Here is a 14,606-nt window from a genome sequence, read left to right on the forward strand (position 1 = left end):
TTTTTGGATTGATGGGGAGAGGGAAGTTTATAAAAAAAAACAATGCTTAAAAGCAGCACTATATATATATATATATATTTAACGAGTTCGTTTGCCCATATAATCTTTAGGATATTAGGTTAGCTAATTTGACTTGCTGTCCACTGAGAAGGGGCTCGATGAAGCATCTTCAACTCGAGCTCTGATACACCCCCCAGTGAATAAATATAGGATGTGATTACATAGGGCAAGGTACCTGAAATGAAGGTGGAGTTTGGGGAGGTGGAGGGATGCTGAAACAGCTGAGACTGAAGAGAGGTAAGCAGCTGCTTATATGCTCTGGCTGTTGATTGGAAGATTAGATGGGCTCGCTCCTCCCTAAATTACGTTTAGGAACTTCACTTAACGAGTTCGTTTGCCCATATAATCTTTAGGATATTAGGTTAGCTAATTTGGCTTGCTGTCCACTGAGGAGGGGCTCGATGAAGCATCTTCAACTCGAGCTCTGATACACCCCCCAAAAAGTGCAGGATAAATTTGGGACAGCAAGTTGGATGGTTGAAAATGCTTAAGGATTTAATGTATATGGGATACCCAGATGCTTAATGCTTGTTACCCCCCCAAAATGAGCGAAAGATTAAAGCGACATGAAGAATAGAGTTGAGGTGAGGAGTGGCACTAGTGTTTCCTATGCCGGAACACAAGGTGGTTGTGATTAATTGGCCTGGAGTCATGAATGAATACTGCTGCGGCAGTGATATTTAATGAGGCTCCTGTGGGAGCTGGGCTGGAACGCGTCGCCCTACTATGTCCACCATGTGGAGCTATGAGCAGGCTTCTGCTGCGGAAATGTTATTTAAGGAACTCTGTCGGGAGCTTGCGTTTATTGCTGCTGTGTGAGTTTGACTATGATGCATCTCGCCGCTGCACTGCTGCGGCAGTGACTTCTAAAATTACTCCTGCGGGAGTGTTTTTTGGGACTGGAGGTTTGAGTACGTGGTTGGAGAACGTCCCGCCGCAACGTCTGCAACCTGGGGGCCCATGAATTCAGAAGTACATGGGGCCCCCAGCTGCCAACAGGGGGGAAGGAGGTTCTCGTCCCAAAAGGGAAAACGGGCCACTGATATCCAGAGCGAACCTGCCTGCCGTAGAAAAAGGGAGCCTACGGTATATAGATAAAACGCAGAGCTACCGTCCTTCCAAGGTGGTTTGGATCACATAAGGACATGAGGGCCCACTGCAATCCTTATGGGACATACGATCCTTGGTACCTCCAGTCCGCTTGTTCAGATAGGAGGGCCCACACTGCGATCCGAACGGGAGAGCCTCCATGGTTAAGAACATGAAGAATCACACTGCGATTCAGAAAGGGAGAGCCCCCACGGCGCCTGAACGGAAGCTCACACTGCAATTCGACCGGGAGAGCTCCCGCTGCGTTTCGAAGGAGAGAGCCCCCGATAAAATAAACGGGAAGCTCACTCTGCAAGTCGAACGGGAGAGCCCACACTGCAAGTCGAACGGGAGAGCCTGCACAGTATCTGGACGGGGGAGCCCACACAGCAATTCGAATGGGAAAGCCCACTCCAGGAGTGGTAGCTAACACACATCCGAAAAGGGAGATTTCTCACTGCATCCAGATGAATATGAGCCCTGCGGGGCTTGGTAAGCGGGGAGATGCAAAAATAGTAGGGAGAAGCGGTCCAGACTCAGAAAGATGCTAGTGTTTGTGATGTAGAACTGATCGAACATATGTTGTTTTAAAGGCGGGGCATCGACCGATCATTTTAATTTGGTGTTCGGATAGGCCCCTCTGGGCTGCTGTGATGGCTGCACCTTTGCAGAAAGATAAGAAAAATGGATGGTTACAAGGTTGTCTGGTGTTTGGCTGAGGGGGATTGGTTTTGTAAACCTTTGATGAGGAGGGATATCTGGGGACTTGAAGAGTCGGGGCACTGTTGGCCATGGATGAACTTGGAGAGCAATGTATGCCACTGAGGTAGATTTTGATTGTTCCTGAATTAAATTGGTATGGAGGAGGTAAGAGATGAAGGATACTGAAAGGAGGGAAAACTCCTGGAAAGCTCTGTGGAAGTTTTTTGAAGGAACTCCAAGCTGTCCAGTAGGTTTGGAGTGTTCTGAGAGAAACGACTTGCAGTATGGTATTTGTGGATGCGTTATGAAGAGGTCTTGAGGGAATGGACCAGACGAATGAGAGTTCTGAATCAGGAGGAATTGAAGTTGATTGGAGTCTGCTTCCAGAGCCAATGTTCTAAATTTGAAAAAGAAGATAAAACATCTGTGATTTTATTTTGGTGACCTGGGATATGTTCATCTATGATGATGAACTGGTAACAGGCGGAAATTCTAAGGGGCAATTAACAATTCGGAACCCCATAGATTGGCTGTTACTACTATGGGATACAGGTTTATGAGAATGATTGCTTGGTCTATGTTGTGGTGGTGGAGAATTCATCTAATTTGGTTACTCCAATTGGGCTTATGCGGAATAAGGTGGAGAATCAAAATGGGCCGATCATGAATCTGGAATCTAGTTCTTTTTGATGAGGCCTTCCACTATATCAGGTCCAGCTGTTGCAGATTATAAGTTATTGCAGATCAAGCTGGAGTCAGGTATACTTTCCAGACTGCGGCTGAAATGTTCTGTCAGGCCTGAAAAAAGAACTGGTTGGAAATTGTCTGGATGGTGTCCATTTCACTAACTAACTGGGAAATAATGATTGAAGAAGAGAGAGGCTGCTCACTTAGCTGCAAAGCTTGAGGTAGATATAAAAATGACTGCTCCAAAGGAAGAAGATCAAATGTCTGCACCTGATGGAATTAGGGAACCGTTATGGGTTGAGAATGTTGGTTGTTCCATGTTAACTGCGTTGGGAGGAGCTGGAAGAGGGACTGCTGTTGCGAGAGAATGGGCTGGCAAGCGGCTCAGACCTGAAGAAGTGTTTGGTGTTGGAAAAAGATGGATGCTGGGAGGAGGGCTCCATTACTGACTAGTGTCCAAGATGGCTGAAGTGAGAGAAAGGGGTTGGTGGGCAAAAAGAGTGTTGAGATCATTTGCGGAGACAACCTCATGCTAGGATCTGTGCCAAGAAGAATGTTAGAAGAAATTGGGGAACAGAAGGGAGGGGAGGAATGAGGTAAGTTGTAAACGGATAGAGGGTGAGGGATGACTAGCGGAGGCAGCCTCACACTAGGATCCGCTTCCTGGGTGAGCAAGAAGTAACCATCTGCGAGGGCATCCTGGCGCATGGGTTTATCATGATGAAGATTGAAAAAGAACTGAAAAAGCAGAAGTAATTAGTGATGTTACATATGAAACTGAAGCTTCAAATCTCATATCGAATACACAGCTCAATTATAATGAATGCATATGTTTTCAGAGGAGCGGTGATAAATGAAAGACGTCTCAACTATCTTTCCAGTCACATGAATGCCGTGCGTTTCAGAATGTTGAACCCAGACCACTACTCTACAGGTTTACGGAATTTAAAGTCCATTTACTAATATATATATATATATATTAAATTACATTACATTACATTACATTACATTACATGATTGTACATTCTGCCATAAAGACAGTATAAAACCCTATCATAATTAGAGCATGATTTACTTGCATCAAACTCTGTTAGTATTTTTATTGTTATATTTAAGTTTATTGCAACACATTAGTATGGAAAATATATTATCAGAAATCTACACGTTTAACATTGCCAGGCTTTAATTTGCTTAATGGAATGACTGAGCTGTACATCTATATTCTTTGGCTGCACTGGCTGGTTTATGGCTGCTGTAAATGTATTTATTTTTAAAAGCTTCAAGATTCAAGAGGCTTCATTTCATAATCCATAGAAGGAAGTAAAGTGCGGGAGACAGGAGTAAGTTTGGATAGTTCTTGCCTGAGGAGTGGAGCTGCATATGGGAAGAGCCGGAAAAGCGGGACTGTTTTTGCGGCAGCTGTTGTTGATCGGGCGGAAAAACGGCGGACGAGGAAGTGCGTGCGGCGGCAACGGACTGTGGATTAGCGTGCTGTAAATGTTTATGTTCAGGACATCAGGTCAGAAGAGAAACTTCTGAGTCTTGCTTTTATGATGCTGAAGTGTTTGTTGGCATGCTGGAACTGTTGTTAGAACTAAAGAAGATCGTAGAGTTTAGCTTTTGATGATCTGCGGGAGAAATTAATTCCAGAGCTGGAGAGGACTTGACGTAGGCTGTTGGCGGACCATTTGAAATGGGTAGAATCAGTGTATTAGCGGCGGTAGAATGAAGAGATGAAGTCTGTGAAGACAGATGAGGCGCAGTTAAACGGGTGATCCTGAGCGTGGAGGAGAGAGTGGCTATCCGCAGCGTGGTCTGTATGAGCACTCAGAAAGAGCATCCGTGTTTGGATCTGTGAGATCCGATCTTACGCGAGATGTGACTGTTGGTGTCTCGGGGAAAGTTCGTCGTCTGAAGGGGGATGGTGGAATTTCCGTGGTGTTGGACATTGTTCAGTACGGCACTACCGGATGCTGAAACAGCTGAGACTGAAGAGAGGTAAGCAGCTGCTTATATGCTCTGGCTGTTGATTGGAAGATTAGATGGGCTCGCTCCTCCCTAAATTACGTTTAGGAACTTCACATATATATATATATATATATATATATATATATATATATATATATTACACTAGGCTAAATGGGAAATCATACTAAATACCAAAACTGTATTATATACTACTACTATATTTAATTTGTCCTGTTTTGTCTCCTTTTATCTTGCTTTCAATACAAGCACAAAGGGGATTCAGATCCTGAAGACTCCATGCAATCTCGCTGTACCCTCACCGCCAGTCTCTGCTCCTTGGATTTTGCAAGCTTTTCCTTGCTCCTTATTTTTAATAAACCTTCAATAAAACATAAAAGTTCCCAGTGTTGTTTTTTGTGAAAAAGGGCAGATACACCTGTATATGATTAACACACAACTTGGCACACAATCTTTAGTTCTTTAGATTGCTCCTGCTCACTAGAACATATTTCCTCCTTTCCATGTAAGTGGGGAAACCATGCATTCATACTCCTTTCTCTGATCAACTGGATCATCCTCGTGCAGCACTGCAAAACCATAGCGGAGACTACAAGAACATCTAGGAAAGGACAGACAAAATGCTTGACATGCAGTTTATTAGAAATGTATAAATCCATTGCATTAAACCAGTGCAAAAGTCAATGTGTGTGTATGATCATGTTTTGTTTTAGAATTGAATATATTGTGTATGAATCTATATAGTAATAAGTGAATGGGGTGCATAAGAATTGTAAAAATTAACATTATTTAAATTTCACTTAATTAAATTTTACATTTCACTTGTTTGCAATGTTCACCTGTCACCTGCAGGTCTCCTGTGAAACCACAGTGAACATGACATGATTGCAATTTCACATATCAGAAATACAATTCTTACTAGTAAAAACTTAATTCTTGCTAGTAACAACTTCATTCTTACTAGTAACAACTTCATTCTTACTAGTAAGAATGAAGTTTTTTACTAGTGGAAATGTAATTCTTGATATCAACAATTCAGTTGTTGATATCAGGAATTACATTTCCACTAGTAACAATGTTAATTCTTGATATCAACATTTGAATTTCCACTAGTAAAAACTAGAATTCTTGATATCTGTAATTGTATTTTCACTAGTGAAATGTCACCATAGGCTGCCATTCAAATTCAATTGTTGATATCAAGAATTGAGTTCTTACTAGTTGAAATTCCAATTTTACATATCAGAAATACAATTTTTACTAGTACAAACTTAATTCTTACTAGTAAAAACTTCATTCTTACTAGTAACAACTTCATTCTTATGCTGCGTTCACACCGAACGCGTCTGGGGCGTCAAATTCGCGCCAGACGCGTCTAGTTGGACGCTTGAACATTTTGAAGTCAGACGCTTCAGACGCGCGTAAAATTCGCTCAATTCGCGCGTCAAACAAAGTGTGTTCAGACGCGAATTCGCGTCATGGGAGGAGCTTCTGCCTGGCGCGGTACGGTACCTTGCTTGATAATGGCGGATATGGATGTTGCTGAGAGAGTAGGTTGGATTTATTTACTTCGTAAAGCCCATCAGCGGCGTCGGCGGGCTCGCCGTGTCTGGGTTCATGAGATTGTCCAGAGACGCTCCCAGTTTGGTGAGTTTCACCATTTACTCCAGGAGCTGCGTCTGGATGACGGCCGCTTTCAGCGGTACTTCCATCTGTCTCGGTCCCAGTTTGATGACCTGTTGGCCCGCATTGGTGCGCGGATTTCGTACCAGGACACCAACTACAGGCGCTCAATTCCAGCTGCAGAGCGCCTGTCCATCTGTCTTCGGTCAGTAAATACTAATATATTATTTTCTGGTTGGATTAATTAACATTTGTATAACTTTAAATAACACACACACACACACACACACATATATATATATATATATATATATATATATATATATATATATATATATATATATATATATATATATATATATATATATATATATATATATATACATATATATACATATATATACATATATATATATATATATATATATATATATATATATATATATATATATATATATATATACATATATATACACACACACACACACACACACATTGATTACAGATCAAAGTGCATTATATATATATATATATAATTGCACTTTGATCTGTAATCAATAGATTTGTGTTTTGTTATGAATTTGACCTAATATAATTTATTATCATTATTTATCATTAAAAGTTTTGGATTTCATGTCCAGGTACTCCTATCTGTAATCAATATGCATGTACTAGTAAATGTATTGTTCTATAGTGGTTTTAGTGTGCCATCTATAAACTGTTTTGCTGCTGTAGCAAACAAATCTCAGCATATGGTAAAGTACAACATTAAGCATTAGTCCATATAATTATTAATTAATACTATATAAGTGCAAGTACATTTATAGTATTTATAACTGTTTTTTTCAGGTTTCTCGCCACTGGGGACTCATTTAGGACCATCGCCAACAGCTTCAGGGTTGGGGTCTCCACAGTCTGCAGCATCATCCCCGACGTGGTCACTGCCATCTGGGACTGCCTGGTGGGGGAGTTTATGGCTGTGCCCTCCACAGATGACTGGAGGTCCATTGCGGAGGACTTCCATCAGCGGTGGAACTTCCCGCTCTGCTGTGGAGCACTGGACGGCAAACACGTCGTTTTAAAGGCACCCCCCAACTCAGGATCCCAGTTCCACAACTATAAGGGAACCTTTTCTATAGTTCTCCTTGCGGTTGTGGATGCACACAGTCGCTTCCGGGTGATTGATGTCGGGGGATACGGCAGGACGAGCGATGGTGGGATACTGGCCAACTCTGCCTTTGGTCAGGCGCTTCGTAGTGGCACACTCCATCTGCCACCTGACCATCCAATACCCGGAGTGGACCACAGAGGACCCCAGCCCCATGTCTTTGTAGCAGATGAGGCCTTCCCGCTGCGAAGAAACCTGATGCGTCCATTCCCTGGGCGTGTCCTTCCCAGAGAGAAGCGCATCTTCAACTACCGCCTCTCCCGTGCCCGGCTGGTGGTGGAGGATGCCTTTGGGATGCTGTCTGCGCAGTGGAGGCTGTACCGCCGCCTGATTGAGGTCCACCCTGAAGTTGCGGAGAAATGTGTGAAGGCGACATGTGTTCTCCACAATTTTATAAGGTCCTCAGCAGCGAGACAGGCACCTGCAGTGAGGGAGGTTGTGGCCACCGGAGAGGAGCCGCTGCCAGGTCTGGGACGGGTTGCAGCCAATAACTCCTCCAGAGAGGCACTCCGAGTGAGAGACACCTTTATGGCCCACTTTTCTGCGGAGGGAGCAGTCTCATGGCAGCCCACTGAATAATTTTTCTCTCATGTCCTCCCATGGACTGACCCACAACGGCTCTTTTAAGAGCCACCCACAAAACTACAAAGAGCTTGACTATATATAGTTATATCTCTTTTATAAACATACCTTGTATTATAATGTGTTATTCTCTTGTTTTTTCCCTGTTTGCAGGTAATGGCTGCACCTCAACTCACTTGCACTTATCAGGAGGTTCTAAAGTGACTCTGATGTTGCCTCGGTTCCAGGCTTCGTCAGCTCCATCACAACATGCACATTTATTTATTCATAACTGTCACATAACACTAACGTTTGCTGAGTGGCAGGTTATCCACAACAGTTGATAAGGTGAAGTGATTAAAACATGATAAATAGTAAAACTTTAAATAATTTTTTGCACAGGTCTGTTTAAAAAGAAACAATTATTTGTTGTCTTGCTATACTGTGTGTTTTTGCAATATGACATAGTACAAATAAACAAATGTTTGCCATAAGTAATCTAATCTTACTGAAAAAATAAAATTATTATTTTTTTTAAATCAGACTGGAATTTCCTGTGAGATATATAATGGTTTACTCTGTTGTGTGCCACACCAAACTTTTGGTCACTACAAATATAGAATTAATAAAAACATAAAAATGATTGACATTAATAATAACTTTAATAATATAAAAATAACATTTGAACTATTTACATGTGACAAATTAACATTAATAACTTTATTAAAAAAAACATTTAAACTATTTACATGTGAGACAGGAATAAAAAGGACCATTCATTGGAAGAGGGACAATGGGATAGTGAGGGACACAAATTAAAGAGGAGAAAGGAGACAAAGTCTGTTTCATTCCCTGCAGAAATTGCTGCCTCATTTAATTTAAAAAAATCTACTCCGTAGGATCCAATGTTTCCAAATTAAGCAGAACAGTGCTGCTTTCATAAATTAATTTATGCATTTGAAATTTGACGAATTCCTTCGTCTGAGGCGGCAACTTCTGCAGGGACGGAAGCAGACTTAAAAGAAAATGCTCATCCTCGGAGCAGGGAGGAGGTTGAGGCCTGGATCTCAGAGCTGTTAACAGCTCCTTTTCAAAGTTCACAGACTCTTCCCGAGGCCTTCTCCTTCTCTTCGATGGTGGTACTGTAAAATGTTCACAGAAAAGATTAACTGAAAATCTGAAATAAGGCAGTGCAAATGAGCAATAACTCAATTGAGCAGAAATGAATACTGTTTATTGGAAGCATATTAGCAAAAGAATAAATGCCTGTACACACCAGTGGGTACAGCAGCAGCTGACGGGCCAGCCTGAGCAGGAGAAGCAGCAGCAGGCTCTGGCAGAGGGGACTCGGGCTCTGGTGGAGGTGACCCAGGCTCACTGCCTTCCAAAGAATCAGCGGGCTCTGCCATGTCAATAATACATATTTAATACAACGCATTTGCATATTATACTGGTTAGAGAAATCCTTTCGTTGTTCACCTGAAATACATAAATACACAATATTTTTTCTCTGTGTGGCTACACTTGTAAACACACCTCCTGTCTCCCATAGCCCTGCTGCTGCTTCTGCCTGACTCTGGTGGTCATACCCTGCGGTCTGCTCAGTCCTGTCACTACTCTCCATATTCCCGCTCGTCTCCCGCGGGGAGACGAAGGGGTCGAGGAAGGACAGGACCGCAGAGTACTTCCACCTTTTGGCTGACTCTGCTGCTGCTGACCCACTCCTTTTCTCTGTCTCCTTTCTCCTCTCTTTCAAATATGTGTCCCTCAGACTTTTCCATCGCTTTCTGCACAGATCCTCTGAATAAAAACATCATCTCGTCAGTTGGAAACTAGTAGCGGCAATTTAGCGCGGTTATGCCGGCCGGCTTTTGCTAGCTTGCAGGTGGTCTAGTATCAACGGCTAAAATCATGCAAAAAGTTTTACAACTTACCAGATTGTCCGATTTCCTCGCTTATCCTCTTCCAGGCAAGGTCCTTTTTATTCCTGTCTCGATAAAAATATGATGCTACATCGTACAATTCAGGGTGGCCACACACCGCAACTATTAACTTGTCCTCCATCTTTGTTCTGGTCTCCAGTGCACCGCTGATCACGTCATAAACACGTAACTCCCAAAGCAGAGTCCCTGATTGGTTAACAAGCCGCGAATTTACGCCAAAGTTCAGATTTTTCAACTCGGGCGTTTGGGCGTCAGACGCTCAATTCGCTCGTCAGCCGCGTGAACGCTCAATTCGCGCCGCGCTATTCGCGCGTCAACGGCCGATTCGTGCCGCAGGACACCTAGACGCGCGTTTACATTGACTTAACATGTAAATCAGACGCCTCAGACGCCCCAGACGCGTTCGGTGTGAACGCAGCATTACTAGTAACAACTTCATTCTTACTAGTAAGAATGAAGTTTTTACTAGTGGAAATGTAATTCCTGATATCAACAATTCAGTTCTTGATATCAACAATTGATATCCTGGGAATGAATAAAAGTCAAAACGGCTTGTCGAAGTGTTGGTAAGGCGCGTTAAAAATAGTTTTGACGCAAACTGACAGAGGTTCAAATCCGCCTTTTGCCGAACTCGCTCTACTTCCTTTTCCCATCCATCAGATTGGAAAGGCATTTATCTTCAATAAAAATGAAGATGTAAAAATAAAGATATTCGAAAAGTGTCGAACTTACGAACTTAAGAAATTAAAAAGACTTCCTATTTCTGTGGTTTGTGCATTTTATAAGTCTAACTGCATCGTTGACAAAATGGATGTAAACTGACTACAACGCACTGCACCATGCAGCACCAAAATTCGCAATAATGGAAGTATACCGCTCAATTCATTTAGTGCATTTATGTATATTGATACACACCGTTTACTCTTTTATGAAACTATCATAGTTAATGAAGCCCAAGTGCCACCTACAGGCCTATTAGTGTAGGCTGATGAAATGGTGACATGAAAAGAAAGACTTTATTATGTTACCATTTTTGATAATTATGCAGCATTATGAAAAAAGTCTCTTAATAAACTCCTCCTGCATTTATTTGATCAAAAACAGCAATATAGTGAAAGATGATTACAATTTACAGTGATGGTTTTCTATTTTAATATACTTTTAAATATAATTTATTCCTATAATTTATGCTGTTCTTTTCTATCATTTTATTCATCAAAGCATCTTGGAAAAAAAGTATCACAGGTTATAAAAAATATTAAGCAGCACAACCGTTTGTAACATTGATAATAAATCATCATATTAGAATGATTTCTGAGGGACCATGTGACACTGAATACTGGAGTAATGATGCTGAAAATTCAGTTTTGCTTCACATAAATCAATATATTTTGAAGTATATTAAAACACAAAACCATTATTTTAACTGTAAAAATATTTCACAATATTACAGTTTTTTCTGTATTTCTGATCAAATAAATACAGCCTTCTTGCAAAAACATAACATTATATATATATATATATATATATATATATATATATATATATATATATATATATATATATATATATATATATATATATATATATATATATATATATGTTTTACATTGCCCCTTTTTTACATTTGAGCCCCTGCCCCTGAGGAACTCTCTGCATGTCCCTGTCTGTTATTATTGCACTGTTTAATGTACAACAACACTAATGTACAAATATTATCTGACACCATTTATAAGTAGCCTGTAAATATACCATCTGACTACTATGTGCACTTATTGCAAAGAGAATACTTTTTTATAGGCAAATAGAATATTTAGCTTTTTTCACTTAGTGTAAGTAGCATATAAGAAATGGTGCTGTTTTCACTTAGTGTAAATAGATTCTGTTGCTATTTTCACTTAGAGCTATTTTCACATTTTGCAGTCTGTTCCCACGGATTTAAACTGTACTCGTCCAAGAAGAGAACAGGCTTCCGGGTTATCGCAAATAAAATAATTATATTTTTATATAGGGCAAATAGAATGAATCTTAGGCCAATTACTTTTTGTGTAGGCCTATGTGGAATGCATCAAAATGTCTTAACTGCATGCTTAAAATAATTCTCTGAAGCACTTTTTTTCTAACTCAGAAGACACCCATTTTAGGGTAAGGTCAAGAAGGGATACAGCTACGGACACTGGGAATGCGCTAAATTAATATTTGGTCATTTCATTACTGTATGAGCACGAACAGCCCATTACCAACACATGTATATCAAACTTATAAAAACTTTGTAAACATGGAGAACAATAAATGAGCACACATGCTGAGTTTTATGAATTTATGATGCTGGTGGTGAGTGTAAAATCAAATTCAAAACAGCCATTTCACCTGGAAGAGTAAGGCTGTGATATTAATGTTGGCCACTAGAGGGGGCCATATGATAAGGAATCTTTAACCTTAATCTTTTCTCTACCATTTTTTTCTTTTTTTCACTTTTACATGCCCCAATAAAATATTATTTGTCAAGTTTCCAGACATGATTGCTGTAGGCCTACATTTAAAATGAAGAGACAATTTTATTCATCTCTTTTAACATAACATACACGATTCCGTTCTATTCTGTAGTTTTGCAGGCAAAAGCTCTGTAAACTACAATCACCAAAACAACACTTCATGATAACAATGTAATGAAACAGTAGAGGCACTTTACCAAAACAGAAAAAAAAGTTTACGAATAAAGCATTCATTAGTTATTTTATGATACTACCGTTGTTAGGTTTTCAGTAAACATTATAATTATAAAGTAAAACGACAATAACAACGACAATAACAATAATAATAACAGGCTGACAACACGATGGGCAAGATTACATTCTTATTAAATCATTGTCTCTTCCACTCCAAACCCACTACAATTGAGAGACATTCCAGATGCATATTTCATTCAAATATATTATGCAACTGGACTATCAGACGAGTTATCCAGTGTTATATTTAATGTGACATTAAAATGGCCAACGGGAATAGGAAAGAGGTTCAAAAAGACTTTATCATTCATCTTGTCCAATGTGGCCCAATACTTCAAGTTAATGGACAACATATTACTGTAAATAAAAATAATACAAGTTATTAGCACATTACAGTGTAGCTATCATGCCATATTTACGCATCCATTGGACAGAGATTGCAAATATTTCAGCTCATTATTAGGCTATCCCATATGAGAAGGTGTCGGTGTACATAATACATCAAAATGTACAGTAAAAATGTTCAGTAGCCAATAACGTTTCACTGTTTTATAATGCACAGGTCTTTAATCAAAGAGAAACACCGGCACGAATTTGGGCACGATGACGACACATTCTGTATTAGAGCCATATGTAAATGTCATGGATGGAACAATAAAAAAATAGTCCATTGATGCATTAGGAAGTGTAATGAAAACAAAAATAAACATGAAAAACGACATGAGGTTATTTTTCTTATCTTCATGTCAATGGTAAAATAAATGATACATAAATGCCTTGTTCATTTTTTTCCCTTAATACTCCGAAGGACCCCGTGGCCAATAAAAACAAACAGGATGAAACTACTTTTTTTAACAAAAAAAAATAAATAAATAAATAAAAAAAATCAAGCCATAATATAATTTTTATGTTTTATTAACTAAACGAAAAAATAAAGGAGCCATTTCTCTGGACGGATGTTCTTCCTCCATCTTTGGCTTACAGAGGATTATGCGAAAACCACATCTCATTAATATTCATTAGCTCATTACCATAGCTATTCTTACCTGTAAAAATTGCACTTCTAGATATCAGTAATTGAATTTTAACTAGTTGCAAGAGCAATTTCAGATATCAACTCTCTTTGTTGATATCAATAATTACATTGTTACTAGTAAAAATGCAAATTTTTGATATCAAGAATTCAATTGTCACTAGTTGAAATGTCAGTTCTTTATATCAACAATTGAATTTCTACTAGTAAAAATGTTCATTTTTGATATCTGAAAATGCATTCCTGATATCAACATAATTTCAGATAGCAAACAACAAAACAAAATGCTATAAACAAATAACGAGAAACTGAAATAAACAAATAACAAAGCCAGTTATGACCGGGGTTAAAGGAGAAGCCCATGTAGCTGTGAAGATTCGGTTCCCACCATAGACATCATATAGGTAGACGCCCTATCGAACGCTACTGCCTATTGGCATGGACGAGCCGTGGAGCCGCCATCTTGGACCGGTCACCAGCTCCACTCAGTGTAACTTGTTTGACAGGTGCAATGAGCTGTCAGCGCATTTAATTAATCATATCTCAATGAATACCTGACTGATTTTGATGCGTTTTTTTTTGTTGCAAAGGTCATTCATGTAGCTGTGATACAGGACACATTGCTCAGTGTATTTTAATATTCATAGTAGGCTTAACAGTTATATAATATTCTGATATGAGATATAAAGTGACCAGACGTCCAAAATCAAAATATGTGATGTAGGATATAAGGTAATTTTTAAATCACACACTATAAATATGATAAAGAAGCAGAAACAGATAGTTGCAGTAAAATAAGATATCTCAGTAATACTAGCAGATTTGCGCTTTGCGTCATGTGTGTATACATTGCTTCCTGATATCACGAGACTCAAATAACAGTTATTATGTCCGGTCGAACAATGTAGGCTATGTATTAAATTCAGATTGGATTGTGTTGGTAATAGGCAACGTTACCTAACGCTAAAAGTAAGTTTCGTGCATTGAGCGCATTCTAACAAGTGCTTTCGAACTTCTTTCTGATC

The 14,606-nt window shown here is 39.6% G+C and overlaps 2 protein-coding genes across 2 annotated transcripts; one reads left to right on the forward strand and one right to left on the reverse strand.

Moving 5' to 3' along the window:
- Positions 1 to 6,047: 6,047 nt before the first annotated feature.
- On the forward strand, positions 6,048 to 8,101 carry LOC137037189 (uncharacterized). Its single transcript, XM_067410997.1, has 3 exons — positions 6,048 to 6,352; positions 6,997 to 7,828; positions 8,051 to 8,101. The coding sequence occupies exons 1-3, from the start codon at positions 6,048 to 6,050 to the stop codon at positions 8,099 to 8,101; spliced, it is 1,188 nt and encodes a 395-aa protein (XP_067267098.1).
- Positions 8,102 to 8,764: 663 nt separating this feature from the next.
- Positions 8,765 to 9,940, reverse strand: LOC137037190 (transcription factor Adf-1-like). Its single transcript, XM_067410998.1, has 4 exons — positions 9,811 to 9,940; positions 9,413 to 9,676; positions 9,153 to 9,278; positions 8,765 to 9,018 (listed from the first exon to the last, which is right to left on the reverse strand). The coding sequence occupies exons 1-4, from the start codon at positions 9,938 to 9,940 to the stop codon at positions 8,765 to 8,767; spliced, it is 774 nt and encodes a 257-aa protein (XP_067267099.1).
- Positions 9,941 to 14,606: the final 4,666 nt, after the last annotated feature.

This window comes from Chanodichthys erythropterus, chromosome 15 (genome assembly GCF_024489055.1).
Source record: "Chanodichthys erythropterus isolate Z2021 chromosome 15, ASM2448905v1, whole genome shotgun sequence".
NCBI classification, from domain to species: domain Eukaryota; kingdom Metazoa; phylum Chordata; class Actinopteri; order Cypriniformes; family Xenocyprididae; genus Chanodichthys; species Chanodichthys erythropterus.

Bases quoted from the DNA above. Each gene is read 5' to 3' on its own strand.
- LOC137037189 (XM_067410997.1), top strand. From the start codon at position 6,048: ATGGCGGATATGGATGTTGCTGAGAGAGTAGGTTGGATTTATTTACTT. The intron at 6,353-6,996 runs GTCAGTAAATAC...TGTTTTTTTCAG, and splicing joins CGCCTGTCCATCTGTCTTCG to GTTTCTCGCCACTGGGGACT. The intron at 7,829-8,050 runs GTGAGAGACACC...CCCTGTTTGCAG, and splicing joins CCTCCAGAGAGGCACTCCGA to GTAATGGCTGCACCTCAACT.
- LOC137037190 (XM_067410998.1), bottom strand. From the start codon at position 9,940: ATGGAGGACAAGTTAATAGTTGCGGTGTGTGGCCACCCTGAATTGTAC. The intron at 9,677-9,810 runs GTAAGTTGTAAA...GTTTTTATTCAG, and splicing joins CGAGGAAATCGGACAATCTG to AGGATCTGTGCAGAAAGCGA. The intron at 9,279-9,412 runs GTGTGTTTACAA...TTGACATGGCAG, and splicing joins AGGGCTATGGGAGACAGGAG to AGCCCGCTGATTCTTTGGAA.